This window comes from Lynx rufus, unplaced genomic scaffold (assembly GCF_022079265.1).
Source record: "Lynx rufus isolate CCGP_SWC_20201006 ecotype Redwood Valley unplaced genomic scaffold, mLynRuf1.p SCAF_17, whole genome shotgun sequence".
Taxonomy (NCBI): domain Eukaryota; kingdom Metazoa; phylum Chordata; class Mammalia; order Carnivora; family Felidae; genus Lynx; species Lynx rufus.
This window is the reverse complement of record NW_025814831.1, coordinates 43,445,691-43,470,418: the sequence shown is the minus strand read 5'-3', so window position 1 is coordinate 43,470,418 and position 24,728 is coordinate 43,445,691. Positions and strand designations below refer to the sequence as shown.

At 41.8% G+C, this 24,728-nt stretch overlaps 1 protein-coding gene across 1 annotated transcript in view; it reads right to left on the bottom strand.

Annotated features, from left to right (window-relative positions):
• The window catches only part of SLC35F4 (solute carrier family 35 member F4), a 304,255-nt gene that overhangs the window by 272,994 nt on the left and 6,533 nt on the right, over nt 1-24,728 (bottom strand). The window contains exon 2 of the mRNA XM_047079584.1: nt 10,926-11,036. Coding sequence (XP_046935540.1) covers nt 10,926-10,971 — 46 coding nt within the window. The 5' untranslated portion in view covers nt 10,972-11,036. The remainder of the gene's footprint in view (nt 1-10,925; nt 11,037-24,728) is intronic.

Here is a 24,728-nt window from a genome sequence, read left to right as displayed (position 1 = left end):
GGCCTGAACAGCGCCTTATAATTCCACAACGCCATATTATAGGGAGGATCTGAGATTATGCATGGACGCTGGGCCTCCCGTTTTGTGAAGAACTGTATTTAGACACATTAGTCAGATGACTAATTGGTCTCATGAAAAGAAAAACTTCCTCCCATCTTTTCCACACTGTCTCCCAGAGGACCCGACCCCATGAGGAGTGGCCTCTGGCTGCCCAGCTGGGGTCAGCTTGCAGAGGGTGTGGCTGCCTCTGTCAAGTCCATTAACACATTACAGGCAGCTAAAAGGTGTGCTGAAAATAATTCCACTCTTCGATCCATGGCTCCCAGAACGACTTGGCAGGGGAGAAACCTTCCTGGCAGATGTTACAGACACAATTCATTTGAAGTTTCAAAGCCGATTATGGGTATCAATACCCAATACTCTGCCTCAAGTGAGGGATTAAGCATGGATCACAATGTTTCGCTTTGCATCTGCGTCTCACAATGATTTGCATTAGAACCTTGGTATTAGAGGTCGTACCCAGGATTGGTACTTTTTGCAAATCATGAAAGCAGTCATATTTATCAGTGAATAGTGTATAGAGCCCAGTAACGGTACGTCACCTTCCTTTGCCCACAAATAACAAAAGCTCTCCTTGCACACCTACTCCTTTACAGTTCCAGCAGCCTGCAAACCTGTGGGACAACCTGGCTTTTTAAAATTTGACTTGTTAAAAAAAAAATCTATGAATAGTTTTTATTATAAGTTGCATTTAGTTTAAATCACTCTGTTTCTTGCTTAAAAGAAAGAAAAACACCCAAAGGATAGAATTGGACTTTTCTGAAGATAGGGGGGAAAAGTAGTCAGGGCTTTAAATGCTTTTTATCAGTTAGGAATTCCAATTTAGCTCTCTGCCACCTGCTTACGCAAGCTTCCTAGAAGCTGTCTAGAACTTTCTAGAAGTTTCAGGAAGTTCTGTGGAAGGACTTGTCCTGAAGTCACCTTTGTAAGATACGGAAGCAACAAATTCTCTTCTAGTGCCCCCTTTTGGGCAGCCCTCACTTTCTTCATAAAGCTATGGGTCCTTTAGCTATAGTCCATAAAGCTATGGGTCTTCATCTATAGAAAAACAACATACACTGAGCACGTATTGTGTGTCACTATAGTCCATAGTCCATAAAGCTATGGGTCTTCATCTATAGAAAAACAACATACACTGAGCACGTATTGTGTGTCACTATAGTCCATAGTCCATAAAGCTATGGGTCTTCATCTATAGAAAAACAACATACACTGAGTACGTATTGTGTGTCAGTTGTTACACCCATTATCTCATTTTAACTTAACAACTATTCTTTGAGGCAGATTTAACTTCCATTTTTCAGATTGTGAAACTGAGGCTTAGAGGCTAAAAATATTCTCCAAGGTCACATAATTAGTAAGTGAAAAAGGTTGGATTCAACCCCATGTCCTCTATCATTACACCACACTGCCTCCTACTCCCAAGAAGGCATTCATCTTATTTCAGAAGCTTCATCCCTTTAGTGAAGGTAGTCAAGATAACTTGTGAGCAACTCAGTTCAGGCTCTTTATGTCCAAATGCCTAATTCATAATCCATGTCCATTTTCCATCAGTTATGAGAGACCTCCACTCTTGGTAGCTTTTTTCCTTCAAAAAGGATGAGTCTATGCTGTTCTTATAAATTTTTTTTAATTTTTTTAATGTTTATTTATTTTTGAGAGAGAGAGGGTATGAATGGAGGAGGAGAAGAGAGAGAGGGGATGCAGAATCTGAAACAGGTTCCAGATTCTAAACTGTCAGCACAGAGCCCAACATGGGGCTCAAACTCAAACTGGGAGATCATGACCCGAGCTGAAGTTGGATGTTTAACCTACTGAGCCACCCCAGGCGCCCCATTCTTATATTTTTTCTTAATGTTTATTTATTTTTGAGAGAGAGAAAGATAGAGTATGAGCAGGGAGGGGAAAAGGAGAAGGAGACACAGAACCTGAAGCAGGCTCCAAGCTTGAGCTGTCAGCCCAGAGCCCAACGTGGGGCTCGAACTCCTGAACCATGGGATCATGACCTGAGCTGGAGCCAGAGGCTTAACCAACTGAGCCACCCAGGTGTCCCTGAATCTATGTTGTTCTTAGCCAATATGTCCATACACACTTTCCCCTGGACCAGAAAACTAACAGCCAACCAGCAAGCAAAGGAGGCCAACCTTGTAGGTTTCAGTCCCAGCAAATTTGCTTTGTAGATGCCCTGTTACTCTCCGCTCTTGAAAGATTAAATGAAGTTGGGGGGCTGGGGATGAAGTGGGTGCAAAATGGGTGAAGGTGATGAAAATTTACAAACTTCTGGTTATAGAATAAATTAAGTCCTGGGGATGTAATATATAGCATGGTGACTATAGTTAACAATATTGTATTGTATATTTGAAAGTTAATAACAGAGTATATCTTATAAGTTCTCAGCACAAGGGGAAAAAATGGTAACTATGGGTGATAATGGATGGTAATTAGATTTACTGTGGTGATCATTTGGCAGTATATACAAATATCAAAGCATTATATTGTATACCTAAAACTAGTGGGTCAGTTATATCTCAGTGAAAAATAGTAAATTAAATAAAAAGAGCTAAATGAAGCTCTCAATTGTAAGAGGACACTCTTCTCCATGTCAACAAAACAAACCAACCCCTCAAAGCAAGTGTTGAGTGAACTTCAATGTAAGTATATGAGAGTTCAAACCCCTTCTCAAACCAAAATAATCACAGGGATTTTATTTTTCATGAAAATTCAAAAGTATTTGCATTTAATTTTAAATTTAGATAACTAAACACTAACTATATCACATACCCGCAACCATAAATACAGTTAGAAGATGTCTCTGCATGAGCTAACTCATAGGAAGTTTTATTAGCTAATTCATAGGAAGATAGTGAATGCAGATAGACCACATCAAGTCCCTTAAACAATTATACTCCTATGAAACAAGATAATGTAAATTAAGAATTATAAAACTCAATGTTTAGCATTCGTGTACAGGTGTACATGAATATCATTCAAGGTGCTGTATACTGACATTATGCCAAGCCACATGAAATTAAATAAAAAGAACCTTAAAACAATTTGTGATTTTTGACCTGGTAATTTCCACATTGCAGGAAAACAGCTCAAAAGAAAGGAAGAATCCCTTTGCAGCACTATTTAACCAGCAAAAAAAATATAAAAACTCAAATGCCCAACATGAGAAGATATGGTTCTACAAGCTATTATGGATATAAATATGATAACCTTTGAGAGAGAGTTATTTGGACTCTATCAATACCTAGAGAGATAAAATAACAGTAAGTAATAACAGCAGAACAAAAACAACGACAAAAATCTCATCTTGGTACTGGCATGTTTTCCTTAGGATGATGTGTTGAGCTGTACATGATCTGTGTATATTTTTGTAAATATTTCAATAATTACACTTCTAAAATCTATTGCTGAATTGTTACCAAATTCAGAGCAATACTATTGACATTCATGGGAATAAAAAAAATTCACTTTCCGGGATGCCTGGGTGGCTCAATCAGTTAAGTATCTGACTTCAGCTCAGGTCATGATCTCACGGTTCATGAGTTCAAACCCTGAACTGGGCTCTCTGTTGTCAGCACAGAGCCCACTTCCTGTCTCCCTCTCTCTCTGCCTCTCTCTATCAAAAACAAATAAACACTAAAAAAAATTTTTTTTAATTCACTTTTCACTCATTAAAGAGAATGACAAATTAAAACAATCAGTGATTTCCATTTTTTTTATATGGTTCCACTCGGTAAACTTAATCTAGTCATAGAGTAGAGCTTCATCTTCTTGACAGAACCAGGAAAAAATAAGAAACCATTTGAGAGTTTTGGAGGATAGACAGGTTTACCTGGCATCATCAAATAAGGAAAAATATCTTATTATGTAAATAAGGAGCTATTTGTCTTATCTTTAACACCTATTCTAAGTAAGCAGATAAGCCTTTTATTACACTTCACTCCCAGGTCAAACTGAAAGTATGCCTCAAGTGCCTAATTTGTGCGGTGTGCTAAAGGGAACATGTTTGGAAGCTATTGAACACAGATGTCAGAAAGGGAGACTACCTGGTATGCAAACCCTGTCATCTGGCCTTCGCGGGGTCTGATGGACAGCATTTCGGAGCTGAAATGCACTCCTGTCCATATACACAGAGTTGGCCAGTTTCTCAAGGACAGGATCATACTGGCCAAGCACATGACATGGCAACAAAACAAGCAAGAAGCCCAAGGTATTATTTTAACAATGATGTTTTGACTGAGCTGATTATGCCTCCTATTTAGGACCCACTTCTAGATATGCAGGTATCTTGGAAGCCAATCAATAATTAGAAGATTTCTCAACGAGAGAGTACTCAAAGCCAAGGACAGAAATCTCGAGAATTTCTTCCTCTTTATGATCCTCCTGTAGGTACTCTACAGCTGTGGTACAACCCACCACACCGAATTGAATGTATTAATTTGTATAATTGTCTTTCCACGAACTTCCTATGTACTCTTAAAGAACAGAAGCCACGCATTAGCTGCACAATAAATGTATGTTGCAATGAAGTGTTTAAATTGGACTCTCTTTACCTCAAAATGCAACCCAAACTCGTAAGAATGCCAATGTTTGCCAGAGTCAATGTGCATGTCTCCCTTAGAAAGGACAAAGAAAACCATTCTGGCTATGTAGTGCAGGAAAGATCTAGAAAGCAAATGGAGATGCCAGCAGACCAATTAGGAGCTAACTGGTGTTTTAGGCAAGAAGCAATTGCAGGAGGACAAATAATTGTATACTCATATAACAGAAAACTATACAGTAGAGAAAAGGAGCAAACTATTGATCTGTGCAACAACATAAATGAAGCTCATAAACATAATGTTACATAAAAGAGGCCAGACCCTAGTTATGTATAGTATGAATCTTTTATATGAAGTTCAAGAGGAGGCAAGACCAATTTATGGTGATAGGGACCAGAATAATGGTTTCCTCTGGGAGACTATCAACTGGGAGTGGGCAGAAGGGAGCCCTACAGATAGAAATGTTCTCTATCTTGATCAGGGTGGTCCCCATGGGTATGTGTACGTATGCACACTTAAAATGCGGGCACCTTATTATATCGTGATCTTTTTTTTGTTTCACAACGTTTAAAAATACTGTAGGTGGCCTGGGTAGGGTGGTGGCAGTAGAGACTGGCAAGAGTGAATGCATGAGAGATTTGACAGATGAAGTCACTGAGAAGAAAAAATGAGCTGATGCCTATCAAGTTTTTGCACGGTGCCTGGCATACAGTGAAGCTCAGCACATCCTTGTTATGATATTGCCGGAAAAGTTTGGTGAGCACATTAAATTAAATAATGTTTGTAAAGTATTTAGATCCTTGTCTGGAACCTAGTAAATTCTCCATGAGTGGTAACTTTTTTTTTTTAATTGATTAAGCTGTAACTTCTTTTCACATTTACTGTGCCTTGCTAGGCCCACTTCTCGCCATTATCTGGAAGATAACCTACCTCCTACTAGGGTATGTCCAGAAAATTCATTCTATCCCCTGCTAGACATTTTATTAACTTAACTAAGTGCACCGCCATAGCTGCCTACATATTGGTCCCTAAGGCATCCTAAGGAACCCCTCGTCATAAGCTTCACCAGAAGCACTGAAGATAAAATCATATGAAATTGATGCATGTACACTTTTACTCTCCCTCTGGTTGCTGCTTTATCATATCAGGATTGTTAGCACCATTTCCTGCAATAGTGTATCAAGACTCCCTGATAGGGTTAAAGCTCCTTAGCATCATGTGGGAGAGGACATCCCAGCACCATCTGCCAGGCCTGCAATTCTATTAAACTGTCAGCATGATAAATGACAAAGAGAAGGCATTGGAACAGGAGAAAATCTACAGTGAAGCACTGTGGTCATAAAACAAGAAGAACCAAAATGGATTTAGGGCAAGAACACAAACCATCCTTTATAATAAAATTTTCGCTTGCAAGGAGGGAACAAAGAGACTGAACTATAACTCCTGGGTCCAAGCAGAAGGCAGTAAGACAATCAGCCAGCGCTCAGCCTGGATGTGCGGTCACACATCAGTGATGCACGCTCCAGAATTTCCATCTCTGCTCCCAAGCAGGTCTCTTGGGGCTCAGTGAAAACACACCTTGCCCACTTTGTGTGAGGAGATGGTATTTGGAGAGCTGTCTACTCGGAGCGTCCCTTCTCCTTATAAAAATAAATAAATAAACCTCTCTGCAATGGAAAATAATTTAGTTACTGCTCTCCAACTACAAATTATCTCAAGAGAGAAGTCACCAGTGCATTGCTGCCCTGCTTCTAAATTTAGCCCCCACCAGTGACATCTTCTGTAAACAGAGCATAGGTAATCGTGTTTCTGAATATTTGGGTTTTGGAATGAGTTCCAGTGAGTCTCATTTAGAGTCACCAGGTAATAATGCCAATAGTAAAAGCAATATTGACTCAATGGGATGGTAATAGATGACTACTGAGGTGCTAAGAGATTAAAAAGGCTTTGAATATACCTTCTCTAGGTAGCAAAGGAGCTAGTGGCAGCAAAATCATGAATAATCTCCATGCATACAATGTTTCCAGAAGCATCTCGGAGACTGGTCTTTCTAAAGAGAAACTTCATAAACACTGAATGGTAATTAGCACTTACATCATCTTGGATTTTTCTGACACTTCAACCAAAACAAGACTAGTGGTGGCAGAGTAAAAATGCAATTACCTCAATAACAAAACTAGGCATATTAGATTCATAACAATGTTGCATCTTCTGCATTTTCTGTGTGTATGCTGTGTCAGTCACCACGCTGAAATGCCTGAATGCAGCAAGTTAAACACTATTCATTGCGTGCCTTAGGTTTAGGACATATAATGATTTTCCTTCTGGGGTTAAGGCACGTGGGATTGGGGTATTTTATTGCCTTGGAAATGGAAAGTTAATAACTATGTTAACCAGTTAGACACGTGGGCGCTTCAATCAGATCATTAAACACAAACCTTAATGAGTTTCTTGGGCAAAACCCAGAAGAAAACAGAAACACAGGAAACAGAGCCATAAAAACACCTCCTGTCTCTGCTAATATATAGGCATGTGATGCAATTATTCATCCATTTCAAGTGAGGCAACAGCACTTAAAATATCTGGCAGTTGATCTACCACTCAATTTGCATGTCAACATTTCCATTATATTAAAGGAAAAAGAAATGAAGTCAGCGAATTTGCTAAGAGCTCTGTTGCTTTTTGCCCACTTATTCAATATGGAAATAAATATCCAGTTATATGATACATTTCCCCATGTTGCCTTATGGATTCGGTGAATCTTTGTTATGTTTTCTTAATAGGTTTTCTAGGAATATCTTTCAATATATCTATAAATCAGAATTCATGATTTAATATGACTCGGGGAAAAGACTGGAGGACTCCAGAGCAGCAAGTCCATGCCTCCGCAGTGAATGTCGTTCTGTTTTGCTCCTAACAGCCATCCGAGCACTTGTCTGCTACTCCGAAGCTCTACCAGATCAAGCAACCACAGAAGTTTGCTGATTCATGATAGGATGGGGCAGTGGACTGTGGCCTGGTTGGGGTCACAGCACTAATCTTCTCCAGCTCTGGGATTTTGCAGACATTAGAATACTAGTTACCTTTTTCTAGCTTGACCACTTGCTATGGCCACGTACGACACTAAGCATTTCTTCTTCTCCAGCTCATCTAATCCACTGAAACATTTCTGTGGGCAGTATTATTTCCCCAGTTTTTCAGACAAGAAATCTGAGAACCACAGAAGATGGTAACTTGCTCCAAGTTCCACAGGGAGGAAGTAGCAGGTCTAACCTGAGTGTTGAACTGGCTTAAGACCACAACACACACTGCTCCAGGCATTTGACCTTTAAAGTTGTATGATAGCACTACCCATGCTTACCTCACAAGGATGCTGGGAGAAACCAATGGGAAACACATAACATGGGACACACTTTGTAAACTAAAAAAGTGCTACACAAATGTGTACAGTGTTTGTATAATTCTGAAATCTTTGGGCTTCGAATTGCAAAACATCCACTGAAACTGGATTAAGCAAGAAGAATGTGTTGGTTCACGTAACTGGCAAGTCGGAAGCAAGCAGAGCTGGACTTGGGGGTGGGGGGTGACACAGGTAATGCTGTCAGGGTTTTCTGTTCCAGTCTCTTGAGTCTCCATTCTCCCGCTTTGGCCGCACCACCCTGCAGCCTCTTCCTCACGATGGCAAGACCCTCAACCTATTCTCAGACCTGGGAAAGGAGGATGCTCTCTTGGATGCTACAGCGAATAGTCCAGGATTAGACCTCATTATGTCACGTGCCCATCCCTAAACCAATCACTGCGATCAGTGGGTGGAGCGATGTGCTGATTGGTTTAAATCTGGGTCATTTGCCCACTTCAAGAGCCTAGTGCAAAGTCAGCTTCCCACATACCACCTGGATTGGGGGTGGCAGTGGGGTGCGGTGAGGATGCGGGTGCCCCAGGGAAACTGGAGCTCTCTTAATAGAAAAGGAAGCCACACAGGACAATATCCATTAAAATATGATAATAATAAAAACTGTGTACACTTATCTTGAAGAGCACTAAGAAATGCATAGAATTGTTGAATCATTGTATCGTACACCTGAAACTAATAAACACTGTGTTTTGATTTTATTTGGATAAAATAATAATAATAATAAACACTGTGTTTCATACTTATTTGCAGGACAATGACAGAGAATTCTCAGCAAATAATATTAGCTACCTAATATATGTAGAATTCTCCAAAGTTAGAAAGTGCTTCTATACACACTATGTCCTTCTATTCTCATTATATTTTTACCAAGGACAAATCAGCATTTTGAAGATGAGCAAACTGAGTCTCAGCATAGTTGCGAGATTTACCCACAGCCACACTGCTGATAGGAGGTAAAGCCAGAACTTGAGCCTCTCCTGACCCCAATTCAGTACTCTGAGGAGCTGGTGTAGGTTTCATACTGTGGATTTTGATTAACTGTGCCCTGGAAGCAAAATTGCCTTAAAGGAGGCATTAGCAAGCGCAGGAGCTCAGATAACAATACCTTTCCAGCCAATACTTTGAGGAAATAATTAATTGTCCCTCTGAGTGTGGACGTTTGCGACAAAACATGCCATTCTGATACGTACTTCTTTACTATATTGGACATTCCTGGTGGCAACGTAAATTTATTGATCCAGTCCTTTGGGGAGGCAATTTGGTAACAAAATACCGAGAGCTATAAAAAGGCCAGTATTCTTTGACTTAAAATTCTACTCCTGGAAATTTATCCTGTAAAAATGATTGAAATAATTTAAGAAAAATTCATACGTGTAAAAACATTCGTGGCAACATTAATCATAACATTAACATTTTTGAATTCAGAGAGAATATATGTAAAGCACTTAGCAGGATGCCTCATGACCAGTCAGTGCAGGCTGCAATAATTCCCTGCTTTTTCTAGAATGCTAACAGGTCATCACATTTGTGTTCCATCTGCATGGAAGGTTCTTCTCCCATATGCATTTGACTCGGTCCTTCCTTTTATTCGGGCCTCCACCCAAATGTGACCCACCAAAGAGGATTTTCCAAGCCACCCCTCTAAACAGCATATCCTTCTTGTCTTTTTCTATCTCATTACCATGCTTTGTTTTCGTTAGCACTTATTCCTGCCTCATACACTACATATTTATTTGGTTTTTGTTGTTGTCTTTTTCACCCCCAGGAGAAGGTAAACTCCATGAGGGCAGGGACTTTGGTGAGTTCATCACAATGTGTCTAACATCTAGAAGAACGTCTGGAACGCTGTTGAATAAATATTATTTTTATCTTTATTCTTAAACCCTTGGCTTCCATATTTCTTCAGTTATCAAAAAATTTTAGTTTGCCAACTCCTTCATTTTTGTCAGAAACATGGCTCAGGCAGAGGCAGGATGGATCAATCTGGGGAAGACTCTGACAAGCAGATCCAGAAGGGCTAGTGGTTGGTCAAAGGGCCGAGATCTGAATATATATGCACAGGCCAGACTTGACATTCTTGGGAAGGGCATGGGAGAGATAAGTCTTATGGTGAGTCCAGACCTAGATAATCAGCTCGCAAGAAAAGAATGGGGAAATCTAGGACATAGGACATTTGATATCTGTCAAATCTGGCATAGGTCAAGCCATCAATAAGGGTGGTCAATCAATCTCAGAGAAGCACAGCCTCCCTATGGTGTCTATCCTGTCATAGGAAAAATAAGGTTCTGGTGGGAAAAAAAAATTTCAGCCACTGGACCATATGAGATGCCAGAGAAGAATGTTATTACTGAGAAACTTCGAGCCAAAGCAGAGGTCCCAGTTACTGACATACACCGAGGACCAACACACCGGTCAGTCAGAGAGCAAGGGCTGTCCTGGAGGGAAGTAAACTTCCAGGCATTTCCATGGAAAGCAACCCCAGTAGCCTAGGCTCATCCATCCAAAAGAGGAGCTGTAGGTGCTGGCTGAGAGGCCAAAGCATGCCGAAACCAGGCACAGAGAGTAGGCACCAAAAACAAATGGTATAAAGGATCCAAGGATGTGCTGGCTTTACAATATGGTGAGGTATCTAGGCTGAACCACACTTCTCAGAATTCCCATCCAACCAAGTTTTCAGTTAGGGAGGACCAAAAAATACACTTTGCGCAAGATTTGGAATAAGAAAGTGGAGCAGGCCATTTTTTAATATGAATAAAAAATTTTAGAAGAACAAAAATAAGGTCGTTTTTATTCTTCTGCTCAGAAGGTGGAAGCAGCCATTTTTGGTAGCTCGCACATGTTACTGCTTATCTGCCGGCTCACCTCACTGATATGAAGAAGTGACCAGGCCTGTAACTCACCCTTGTATGAGGTAACTCCAGGGTACTCCGCCTTGCCCTGGATCATCTCGCATCTTCTGCCACTTCTGGGTCAGTTGCGTTCAGCTCCATGACAGAGGATGTCAGCGACTCCTACAGGACAGCCATGATGTCAAGGTAGGGGACAGTAAGAATTAACGTCCAACTCATGCTCGTCGATTCCAGCTGGCCCTTGTTCTCCTAGCTTTCTTTCTATCCATCTTCTTTTCCCATCTGCTTGCCCTGCAGACTTCAGGATCCACCATCAGATATGAGATCACAGCCTTACAGAGACTGTTTAACCAGCTCCCACAACTGGATCAGGTGAAGTCCCTATTTTAAAAATCATATAGGGGCGCCTGGGTGGTTCAGTCGGTTGAGCGTCCGACTTTGGCTCAGCTCATGATCCCACGGTTTGTGGGTTTGAGCCCCGCATCATGCTCTGTGCTCACAGCTCAGAGCCTGGAACCTCCCTGTGTCTCCCTTTCTCTCTGCCGTCCCCCACTCTCACTCTGTGTCTCTGTCTCTCAAAAATAAATAAACATTAAAAAAATATGGGGCGCCTGGCTGGCTCAGTCGGTTGGGCGACCGACTTCGGCTCAGGTCATGATCTCACGGTCCGTGAGTCCGAGCCCCGCATCATGCTCTGTGCTTACAGCTCAGAGCCTGGAACCTGCTTCAGATCTCTGTGTCTCCCTTTCTCTCTGCCGTCCCCCACTCTCACTCTGTGTCTCTGTCTCTCAAAAATAAATAAACATTAAAAAAATTTAAATTATATATATACACAAATCATGGAGAGATATATATGTGTATACATACATATATATATGTATGTGGATATATATATATATATATATATATATATACACACATATACACTCGCCTAAGACAAGGAGTTTACACAACAGTCTAAAGTGCAGTTACAGGAAATCTCTGACAAGAAAAATAATTATGTAAAAACTTTAAATTATTTACTCTAAATAAAATTAATTCTCATCCGTAATGCTGGAGATCTATCCTAATGGGTTGTTTAAAACTAATTCTCACAAACGTTCTTATGACCCAGCAATAGATTTTCCTAAGCACATGGTCAATTTCAATAAATCTTTTCATTCTGCCATTAAACATGAATTTTACAAGTTCTATTCCTAAACAACTTAATTAACTGGTTGGGAGATTGAAAAATATTCTTGCAAAGAAAAAAAATGTGCTGCCTTTACAGCTCAAGTTATTAACTTGGGAAAGCGAACCACTCAGTAATTGAATAAAGAATCACTATAAATATTTAGTAGTTCTATATTCTGATGCAACTCTGCATCAGTCTGTCACACTGATAAATTCATTAACAATTTAAGCCTGGAGTTTGGGTCTAAACACACTCTGAATTATTTATTCCATCGTAAAACTGTACAGCCTCTCTGGAAGGTGTATCTGTTGGTGGTAAAGTTCCACTCATGTGCATTTATATTAATAAGGAGAAACAATGGCAACCACGTCTCTTATGCTCTAAATCAGAGAAAATGCTAAGTCTATTGAGAAAGGGCCCATTTTCATAATGAAAATCTGAACATTGTGGTTGTATCCATTGCAGAAGGCAGATTTCTCAGATTTCTCTTGATCTAAGGTAGTGGTCAAAACATTCTCGCGGACTCCTGTGCTCCATTCTAAGGTTAGGATATTTTCATTCACACAAAAGCAAGACACTGATAAGGAATGAATTTAATAGCAAAGCAAAGTTGAACTGAAATAAAATTTTTGTTAACTTTATATACAGCTGACCAGAAATTAATTAATAGGAGAAACATCGAGGGGAGTTTTCTACCTTTGCTGTTAGGTCTACTTGTCCTTTCTTTTTTTTTAATATATTTTTTTTCAACGTTTATTTATTTTTGGGACAGAGAGAGACAGAGCATGAACAGGGGAGGGGCAGAGAGAGAGGGAGACACAGAATCGGAAACAGGCTCCAGGCTCTGAGCCATCAGCCCAGAGCCCGACGCGGGGCTCGAACTCACGGACCGCGAGATCGTGACCTGGCTGAAGTCGGACGCTTAACCGACTGCGCCACCCAGGCGCCCCTACTTGTCCTTTCAAAGATGACATTTACTAAGCATTTACTCTGTGTCAGGATCTGCGATAAGTTTTTTTTTTTTAACCCATATAATCTTTAATTTAGCTCTGCTGGGTGGGTACCATCATCCTCCCCCACCTTATTTTGTTCCAATTTTACTGAGATATAATTGATATATAACGTTGAATTAGTATATGGTGTACAACATAATGATTTGATATATGTATGTATGGTGAAATGATTACCACAATAAGTTTAGTTAACATCCATCATTTCACATAGTTACAAGTTTCTTTCTTGTGATAAGAGCTTTTAAGATGTACACTTTTAGCAACTTTCAGATATACAATACAGTATTGCTAATTATAATCACCATGCTGTATACCCCCAGAACTTATTTATCTTATAACTGGAAGTTTGTACCTTTTGACCACCTTCACTCACTTCCCCCGGCTCCCAACCCCTGCCCCTGATGTCCACCAATCTATGCTCCATTTCTGAGTTTGGGTTTCTTTTATTTTTTTTATTTTTTTTTTTTTGGCATTTTATTTTATTTTATTTTATTTTTTTTATGAAGTTTATTGACAAATTGGTTTCCATACAACACCCAGTGCTCATCCCAAAAGGTGCCCTCCTCAATACCCATCAAGTTTGGGTTTCTTTTAGATTCCACGTGTAAATGAGATCATACAGTATTTGTCTCTGTTTGATTTATTTTACTTAGCATAATGCCCTAAATGTCCATCCATATTCTCACTAGGGCAGGGTTTCCTTCTTTTTTATGACTGAATAATACTCCATTGTATATCACATTTTCTTTATCCATTCATGTTTCAATTGACACTTCAGTTGTTTCCATGTCTTGGCTACTGTAACTAATGCTCCAATGAACAATGAATATGGGAGTGTAGATATCTCATTGAGATAATGACTTTGTTTCCTTTGGATATATACCCAGAAGTGGAATTCTTGGATCATATGGGAGTTCTATGTTTAATTTTTTGAAGAACTTCTGTACTATTTTCCACAGTGGCCACACTAATTTACATTCCCACCAAAAGTGCACAAGGGTTCCCTTTTTTTCCACATCCTCATCACCAACATTTGTTATTTCTTGGCTTTTTGATGATAGACATTTTAACAGGTGTGAGGTGATATCTCATTTTGATTTTGATTTGCATTTTCCTGATGATTAGTGATACACAGCATCTTTTCATGTATCTGTTGGCCATCTGTATGTCTTCTTTGGAAAAATGTCTATGCAGGTCCTCTGTCCATTTTTATTTCTTTTAAGTTTATTCATTTATTTTAAGAAAGAAAGAGAAGGTGAAGAGGTAGAGAGGGAGGGAGGGAGAGAGACAATCCCAAGCAGGGTCCACACAGTCAGCATAGAGCCCAGTGTGGGACTCAATTCCACGAACCATGAGATCATGACCTGAGCTGAGATCAAGAGTCAGATGTTTAAGCTTAACCCACTGAGCCACTCAGGTGCCTCTGTCCATTTTCAGTTAGGTTGTTTGGGATTTTGATGTTGAGGTTTTGTTTTTGTTTTTTGTTTTTTTTAACGTTTATTTATTTTTGAGACAGAGAGAGACAGAGCATGAACGGGGGAGGGTCAGAGAGAGGGAGACCCAGAATCTGAAACAGGCTCCAGGCTCTGAGCTGTCAGCACAGAACCCGACGCGGGGCTTGAACTCACGGACCGTGAGATCATGACCTGAGCCAAAGTCGGACGCTTAACCGACTGAGCCACCCAGGCACCCCGATGTTGAGGTTTTTGAGTTCTTTGTATATTTTGGTTATTAACGTCTTATCAAATATATCATTTGTAGATGTTTGCTCCCAATCCTTAAGTTGCCTTTTCATTTTGTTAATGATTTCCTTTGCTGTACAGAAGCTTTTTAATTTAATCCCACTTGTTTATTTTTGCTTTTCTTGCTTTGATTTTGGTGTCAAGTCCAAAAAATCATTGCCAAGACTAACGTCAAGGAGCTTACCTTCTATGTTCTCATCTAGGAGTTTTATGGTTTCAGCGCCCCCCATTTTAAAAACATGACAAATAAGGCCCAGAGGAGTTAAACAACTTGTTCCAGGGTCACAAAACTAGAATCTCATGGTGCTGGGATCTGAACCAGGTCTATCACGAAAGCCTATGCTCTTAGTTACCTCTCTCTACAGCCTTAACTTGACAAAAAGTAAACCTAAAAAGACCATGGAGAGAAGGGCCATTTCTTGTCTTTGGGACATGGCTCTGATATTACTCAGCTAATGCTGTGGAACAAATGGTTTATACCAACATACAAGTGGTTTATAACAATAAGAATCATTTATTCTCTCGTAACTTCATATACGTCACTTCGTAAGTGTGAGTCAAGCATTTGGCAGTGTCTTGGCTGGAGGGCCATGGTGCAGGTCTCTCTTGGGGCTTGATGTCTGTCGGGACGTTAGCCACCTGAATCTGTAGTGAAGCTGGAGGACCTGCTGCCAAGGTGGCACACTCAGATGCCTGTCAGGTTGATGCTGGCTTTTGGTGGGAAGCCTCCATCCTTCTACGTGTGGGCCTTCCCAGCGGGCTGCTTGAGTGTCCTCACAGCATGACGGCTGGCTTCACCCAGAACTGGCAATCCACGAAACCAAGTAAGAAGCTGTGAGGTCTTTTACGCTCTAGCCTCAGAAGTCATACACGGTGACTTCCACAGCATTCTACTGGTCACACAGGTCAACTCTGATTCCACGTAAGAGGGAACTGCAGAACGGTGTGAATACCAGTAGGTGAGGCCCCTTGGTGGCCATGTTGGAGGCTTGTCACCTCAGTCCTCTTGCTATTCCTGTGGCAATTAGCAGATTATATTCGGCCAGTGACCGTGTTTCAATTGCCTCTCTGGCCCTCCAGAGTTAGAAAGTCACAAAATTACTGCAAAACTACTGACCCTCAGAGTATCCTTAGCTGGTGATATGAACACCAGCAGCTGAAAGCGGGTGAGCTCAGACTTTTAGCTACAGCAGGTGAGGGAGCATTTGCTACCCTGATCAGAGTGCATGGCAATAAACAGCAGCAGTTAGAAAAAGATGGCTTTCAGAAGATGGACTCTTCAGAGAGAAAGAAAGTCAGCATGAAAGTCAGTGGAGAGCAGAGCATGGAGAATGTGGAAATTACAGGAGGAGAAGGAGCGCATTGAAAACTGAGGAACAGGGAAAGGGTGTGTGAGGAAGGCAAAGCACGTCTAAAAGGATTCGAAGCAAAGCAGCACACCCCCAAAAGGCTGAGGCACTGGCAGCGAGCGAGTGCGTAAGAAGGAAGACCTTGTACCCAGAGCACCTTTCTGCAGCACAAGGACAGGAGATCAGCAAAAGGACACAGAAGCAGAGCTGGGACACACACCCAACCCCCACAGACACGAGAAGAGAAAGCATTTTTCTGGTGAGGAGTGCTTGCAACCAAAACTAGGCCCACACCTCAACAGGGTATATTTTTAAAAAAATATTGCCTGGGGGGCCTGGGTGGCTCAGTCAGTTGAGCATCTGACTTCAGCTCAGGTCATGATCTCACAGCTTTTGGGTTCAAGCCCCGCATCAGGCTCTGTGCTGATGGCTCAGAGCCTGGAGCCTGCCTCGGAATCTGTGTGTCCGTCTCTCTCTGCCCCTTCTCCGCTCACACTCTATCTCTCTGTCTCTGTCTCTGTCTCTCTCTCAAAAATAAAAAAAAACATTTTTTTAATATATTGCAAAAGTGATACATGTTTCTAAGTACTCAAACACTGCAGAAAACAAAAACAGAAAGTTGAAGCCCCCCAGCCCCTGAAGTTGACTACCCATTTACAATGTGGTACAAACCTTTGCAGTCCATTTCTGAGACTCTACAGCCATACAAAGAAAGACATGAGGTTGGTCTGTATTTTACTGCAATGGCTTTTCCACAGACTAACACACCTTTCATATGTTTCTGTATGAGTAACAGAAATGCCTCATTCTTTTTAAGTGTCTTGATATTCTGTTTTATGATCGTTGCATGACTTATTTAATCAATCCCCTAAGAAAGGATGTTTGAATTATTTCTAGTTACTCACTGCGATAAACAATGCTTAAGGAAACATCCTCTGCAATACACTTGCATAACTGGGGGAACACTTCTGTGGAAAAATTCCCAGAAGTAAGATTGCTGGATCAAAGAGTATGCGCATTCAAATTTTTAATAGATATTGCCTTCCCAAAAGGTTGTACCAATTTGCATGCATGTATTTTACATTTCATGTTTATGATTAACTTTTAAGCAAACCCAACTATAAGCTTATTCATGATTTGCATCAGTTATTGTCAGATAGTTCTAAGCCTCGTGTGTTATGGTGCAAAGTCCATGCATTTGGGAATAATCTGTATATTGTGGGGTAAAATAAGTCAGATAAATAAAACACCATACTTACTCAAGTAATTATGTATGCATTTCCACAGATTCAAGGTACATACATGAAAACTGTTCAGCTACTATATGGCTCCAGTCCAGAAGCCACAGTGTCTCCTTGATTTTCCCTCCACTTCCCAATTCCCAACCTTTTTCAGGAATTTCTTCTATCAAGAAAAAGCATCTAGGGGCGCCTGGGTGGCTCAGTCGGTTGAGCGTCCGACTTCAGCTTGGGTCATGATCTCACAGTTTGTGAGTTCGAGCCCCGCGGCGGGCTCTGTGCTGACAGCTCGGAGCCCGGGGCCTGTTTAAGATTCTGTGTCTCCCTCTCTCTCTGACCCTCCCCCGTTCATGCTCTGTCTCTCTCTGTCTCAAAAATAAATAAACATTAAAAAAAATTTTTTTTAAAGAAAAAGCATCTAATAGCCAAGATCATTTTAGTGTGTGTTGTATTTATTAATGACCTTTTTCAGGAGTATTTGCAGTTTAGAACTGAGTGCAGAGAAATTAATTTTTAATAGTATTATTTCTGGTTAAAGTGTTAAAGGGGATTTAAACAACTAGAAGGGGAGATAAAAGTCACTAATGATAACTTCCTAGTTGCCTAGAAACTACTTCTAGGTAATGAATGGAAGGTGCCACCGCCCACTCTTAGGTGTATCTAATAGCATAATTTTGTGGTCCCAATCAACAGACTGTCATCTACTAGCACATATTTTCAATTTTGCTTGGTCGATCCCTAAAATTGTCACTACCAGCCGACCTCCTCCTTTCCCTGCCCTCCTGTGTCCCCTTCATTTATCTCATTTGCCAGGAATCACAACAGGCAGAAGAACACACAGCTAGGACAGACCCACCCCCTTCCCGAATCCCTGGAAACACTCCCTTCTTAGTGCAAACAACATCCCTGGGGACTTGACTACCAGTCACCTCCCAGAGGCCTTCACGGATGAAAGGAAATGAAAAGCAGCTCCATTTCACCAAGACCTGAGGACTATTTGAGGTTAATGTTTCATTAGGCCAGTCTTCAGGATAATGAGAATGTTTTTCACGATATTATTTTCTTCTCAACAAATACATTCTGTATTTCTTTCTTACCTGTTTCTCTATCTGGTCATAAAGCTTGTGAACTAAATTCTAGGTAGACATTAAAACACCCATTCAGTATCCATGTGTCTCCCCCATAAGGATATGACCACTTCATATTTCCCTCCCGGTAGCACCCAGCTGACAACCACAGTCTCCCCTGCTCCTGTTTCAGCGGTGAGAGGGAGGACAGAGCTCTCACATGTCAGCTCTGTGACAGGGGCAGGGCCTGGCTGGCCATGGTGATCAGGGCCAGATTAACCAAGACTCCTGCAGAGTGAGTCTCACTGCCCCGGCCCAGTTTGGAAAACCAACATACTTAGTTACAATCCTAAGTAACTATTCGCATAAGTTGTAAAAAAAAAAAAAAAAATCCTCTTCTTAGCAAATAATGACTAGAAAAGACCCATAGAAGTGTTAGTTCATGAGCACTGATGTCAAAAAGCATGAATCAGGGTGGCTCCCTTATGTTGGATGGTCCCCACCTTAGGTTAGCACTAATAAACCCTATTCTCCTTATTTGGGACGCATGGGTTAGTTGGTATATAAAATGTTTAGGACCCTGACATGCAACATCCCTTGAACATCGTTAAGCCATTAATGTTTGTTCTTCTGTTTATTTAACACATATTTATGAGAACCTGTATGAGCAAGGCACTGGATTGGGGCTATTGTGGAAACACTCCCAGGTACTGAAAGATGAACAAGCATGCCCAAGACATGGTCTTTTAAAAAATATATTTACTTTAGGGGTACCTGGGTGGCTCAGTTGGCTGTGTCTGATTCTTGATTTCAGCTCAGGTCATGATCTCATGATTCATGAGGTCGAACCCCATTTCAGGCTGACAGTGTGGAGCCTGCTTGGGATTCTCTGTCTCCCTCACTCTCTGCCCCTCCCATGCTCACACATGTGTGCACACTCTCTCTCTCTCTCAAAAATAAATAAACATTCTCATTTTCCATTCTATTTCAAACTATTTTCCTTAGCTAGGAATTAAGAAAATTTAGCTGATTAAAGTGGCTCATATTGGGGCATCTAGGTGGCTCGGTTGGTTAAGCATCCCGCTCTTGATTTCAGCTCAGGTCATGATCTCATAGTTCATGAGTTCGAGCCCCACTTCAGGCTCTGCGCGAACAGTGCGGATCCTGCTTCGGCTTCTCTCTCTCCCTGTCTCTCTCTGCCCTCCCCTGCTTTCTTTCTCAATATAAATAAATGAACATTAAAAAAATAATGTGTGTGTGTGTGTGTGTGTGTGTGTATTTACTATAGCAAAACCAACAGGGGAAGAAATAAGCATATCCTTCTCCAAACTTGTAATTATCTAGAGTGGTGTTGCATAATAAGGAAGGTTGATAGAGCTGCAGACAGTGGATGGGGACCCTGACTCACAACTCGCCACTGGCCTTTCTATACAACAGCCCCTGCCATGCTTTGCCAAAGCTTCCAAGGGGTTGGCTTGGGTCTTGTAGTGGAGATTGAGCAATACTGGGGTCCAGCACAACTCAAGGATGGCTTTGAAAATTCTTCTTGCTGCACTGGAGTGAGGTGGTTAGGTAGGAGATAGACATGTGAGTACAGCACTCTAACCCACGCTAAGTTAGCATAGCGTGACACAGACAGCTAGCTAACCCTCCTGAAATCTATGTTCCTTCTTCTGTGGTGTGAATTCGGGGCTAGGAGGTGACTGTCTAACCCCAGATTTATTTCCCAGTACCCTTTGCATCTAGGCGTGACCATATGACTAGCTTTCACCAATGGAATGCGAATAGAATGGTATGTGCCATTTTCAGGATTTTCCATTAGCTAGAAGCAGAAGACAGAAGATCCACAAGATGGAAGGAACCTGGGTGTCTGAATTACTGTAAGTAAGAAAGCTCCCTGCTGAGCAGAATTATGCACATCAGACTGTCACATGATGGAGAAATAAAGAGTTCTTGTGTTAAGCTTCTAAACGGCGAAGGTTTAGTTATTATAACAGTTTTACCCTATCAAATAGAGAGAACTAAGCTTATGGAGTGAGAGGCAAGCACTTACTCCCTATACTCTGTCTCTAGGGAAAAAAGCATTTGGAAGTTTTCTAATTCATAGCACCGAGAAGGAGTAGGGGTGGGGAAAGGTTTCAACACGTAGTTAACATATGTCAGAGTGAGCATGAAACCAGTTCAGCATCTCCAGGAAATAGTCTGCTCTCAGTTTCCCTGGTTTCTAATCATACTTGACTTCTGCAGGCAGCATGGGGTCCAGAAGCAGGGAGGAGAAAGCTAGATCTTTCTGCAGACTAATCTGAGGACCAGGGGCCTTACATCCTCCAGGTGGGCCAGTAACTAAGGCCACCGGATCAAGGAGTTTTCAACTGTAGAATCTGGGGGTGGGAGTAGGAGCGAAGAGTGGATAGAGAACATTCCCAAATAACTACAACAACAGGCAGAGTGAGGTGCCTGCCTAGATGTCTTCCCAGGGGGAAGATGTCACAGTCCCTTGCAGGACGTGGAAGGCTGGGGAGAGAAGGGCATTGGAGATTCATTCTGAAGAGGGGCACGATTTTGACAAAGGCTTTCATGTAGATAAAGGCCCAGTGAGAACATGGTGATTCTTTTGGAGATGGTTATTCTTTGATCATTCTTATAGAACATTCTCTATAAACCACTCCGTCAGCCTTCAGATCACTTCTGCAAGCCTTACCTCTTCTGATGTTGGCTTACAACTGTGGGAGGTGAGCCTCCTTGTTCAAACTGCCATGTAAAATCTGTGGTGTAGACATGATGCTTGCACGTTGTTTCCTCATCTCTTGATTAACAACTCACATTCCTGGGGTGCTTGGGTGCTCAGTTGGTTAAGCATCCGACTCCTGATTTCAGCTCAGGTCATGATCTCGTGGTGTGAGTTCAAGCCCCACATTGGGCTCCCCACTGATAGTGTGGAGCCTGCTTGGGATTCTGTCTCTCACATTCTCTCTCTCTCTCTCTCTTTTTCTGCCCCTTCCCCTGCTCTCTCTCTCTCAAAATAAATAAGTAAACTTAAAAATATAATAATTAAATAAATAAATGAATAAAATAAAACTCACATTCCTTACTGCATAAAGTGTATGTCTTCAAAAAGCCAGTTTTATTTATTAACCATGCTAGCTCAATTGAATCACTACCAATGGGCTCATTGTATATTTGCCTTTGGTTATAAATTCTTCTGATTTTATATTTCTTGAATCAGGTATAAAATATTAATGAACACATATAAAAAAACAGGCCAATTATTTCACAGGGGATTAAAAGCCTTTGGAAAATTCTGTTCGATTAATCTAGCCACCACTTCCCCTCCCCAGGGAGCAGCCTGGGCTCTTAGGTGAGGTAACAACTGTAACATTCGTGGGTCAATAGAAACAAATATAGCAAAGTATTATAATCAGGGCTACAACCCCTTATGGGATACCTTCTAGTCCAAGGGGCTTGAACCTTCAAAGGATCTTATCAGTATCAAGAAGCTTAAGAAGAAAAAAAATGTAACTAAAGCCTCTGGAAACATTTTTACAGCAAAAGAATAGATCACAAAGCTCTTTTTATGGCAATATAAATGATATCACAGATGTAAACCTCCCTCCCAACTTAAAAAAAAGAAAAACTAAAAGTGATTTCCATTTTACATGTTGTAATCTCTTAGGCATAGACCATCTTCATAGCAACTTTGTACTTTATTCACGTCTCCAGTTATTATAATGTTTATTTCAGGAGATTACTCATCTCGCTGAACCAGACGTCCATCAACCCGGTGGAAGCTCAGGCAGAGGTAAGCTCATTAGCACCCACGGCGGTGACAGCACAGAAACCAGGCAAAACCCAGAGCTGGGCTGGCTATTGGCTATTGGAACCCAGGTCAGCATAGCATACCACACGGGGGTGGGGGGGGGGGGGGGGACAGGGATGCAGCAAAGGGCAAAGCAGGTGCGGTATCAGAAAGTTGGAAGCCATTCCATGAGAGGCCATTAGTTCAGACAGCTCCAGGGTCAGAGAAGACTACCCTGGGTTTTATCCTCACCCCACCACACGGTAGCTGTATGACCTTGGACAGTTACCTAAAACCTTTCCATCTCTAAAGTTGGGGTGAAAACAGCACCTAAGGTTATTAGACCAGTCGGTGTATTCGTTTCCTAGGGCTGCCATGCCAGAGAACCACAAACAGGTGGCTTAAACGACAGAACATTTATTGTCTCATGGTTCTGAGACTGTCAGAAAGTAAAGAGTCTGAAATCCAAGTGGTGGCAGGGTTGGTTTCTTCTGAGAGCTATGAGCGAAGTCTGTGTCCCAGGCCTCTCTCCCTGGCTTACAGATGGCCATCTTCACCATATGTCCCTTCACATCATCTGCCCTCTGCATATTTCCGTCAGATTTCCCCTTTTTACAAGGACGTCAGTCATACTGGCTTAGCGGCCCATCCTATTGTGGTATGACCCCATCTTAACTAATTACATCTGCAACAACCCTATTTTCCAAATAAGACACCCTGAGATACTGGGGTTAGAACTGTAACATAGAAATTTTTGGAGGGACCCAATTCAAACACAACAACTAGCGTGCAAAAAAAAAAAAAAAAAACCCACATTAGCTGCTGTTTTGACCCCAGTGCAATTGGGGGCTTGTCAGCCTCCAGGATATCTACAGCTACACTGATAGGCAATTGATTTGGCTCTGCCAGATTGGCATTACCTGGGCTCCGCTGCTGAATGAGATGCTTTCTCTGGAGTCACACATGTCCAGTTAACTGGTCCCACTGCAGGGTGGAGCCCTCCTGGGCCAGGTCCCAGACGAATTATAGCATGTCTTCTAGGTCAACGGCTCTCAAACTTCATACACCCAGGGAGCTTATTAAAACCACAGATGCCTGAGCTACACCCAGGAGATTCTGATTCAACCAAATCCACCTGACTTAAGGCCCAGGAATTCATGCTACTACTTTCTGCTTCTACACCCAAGGCAGGTATTCATCAATTAGAGAGCTCTATCTTGTTGAACCTGGAAATGGTCACAGAATCCTTCTAAACACAGCTCCCCAGGCAACTAGCAATAACTAACAGTGAGATGAAATCAGTCTGCCATTCCTGCCTATGCCTTAGAGCAGCTCCGGGTCTCCTTAGGTGAAGGAGCCACACAGGCTACCTAAAAGCCTGTATTACCTGTGCCTGATGGGAAAACTGACTCTGGGGCACATTCAGGTTTCTCTTTATGCCTCTCCTCCCTGCCCTGGGTTTCTGTTGGTTGGATGAAACACTACTGAAATGTAAGTTCAGACCAACTATCTTGGGCAACTTAGTCCACCCTGTGGAACTGGCAGCTTGGACCTGGGCAGCAGGGATCTTGACAGGGCGAGTTTTGTGGCCTAAGTATCTCTGGGCTTTGATTTCCACCTTTGTAAACTGTGGTATCAATCTCGATGAGCTGTCATGTCCTTTCTTCCTCTAACACAACCGATTCTGAATGCTGGGGTCAGCGAAAATTCAGAGCCATGATGTGGTCTAACATTTCAGTGAAGTGGGTTCGGTGGAAAAATTAACATTTGAGTGCCTATAATGTAGCCAAAGGCTCTGTGTGTTTTACAGGCTCTTACTGTGCCCCGATGAGGTATGTTGGTATTGTTTTTATCTGTTTTTCAGATGACAAAACTGGGGCCCAGAGGAGTTGAGCTAACTTGCCCAGGATCATATATCTGATTTTTTAAAAAGGCTCTAGGGCCCCTGGGTGGCTCAGTTGGTTGAGCGGCCGACTTCGGCTCAGGTCATGATCTCGCGGTCCGTGAGTTCAAGCCCCGCGTCAGGCTCTGTGCTGACAGCTCAGAGCCAGGAGCCTGTTTCAGATTCTGTGTCTCCCTCTCTCTGACCCTCCCCCATTCATGCTCTGTCTCTCTCTGTCTCAAAAATAAATAAACATTAAAAAAAAAACTAAATAAAATAAAAAGGCTCTAGAATTCAAATTCTTCTGTGTCTTTTGACACCAGACTCCATTCCTTCCAACATATTCAGTTTCAAAATCCTTTTATTTATTTTTTTTTTCAACGTTTCTTTATTTTTGGGACAGAGAGAGACAGAGCATGAACGGGGGAGGGGCAGAGAGAGAGGGGGACACAGAATCGGAAACAGGCTCCAGGCTCTGAGCCATCAGCCCAGAGCCCGACGCGGGGCTCGAACTCACGGACCGCAAGATCGTGACCTGGCTGAAGTCGGACGCTTAACCGACTGCGCCACCCAGGCGCCCCTCAAAATCCTTT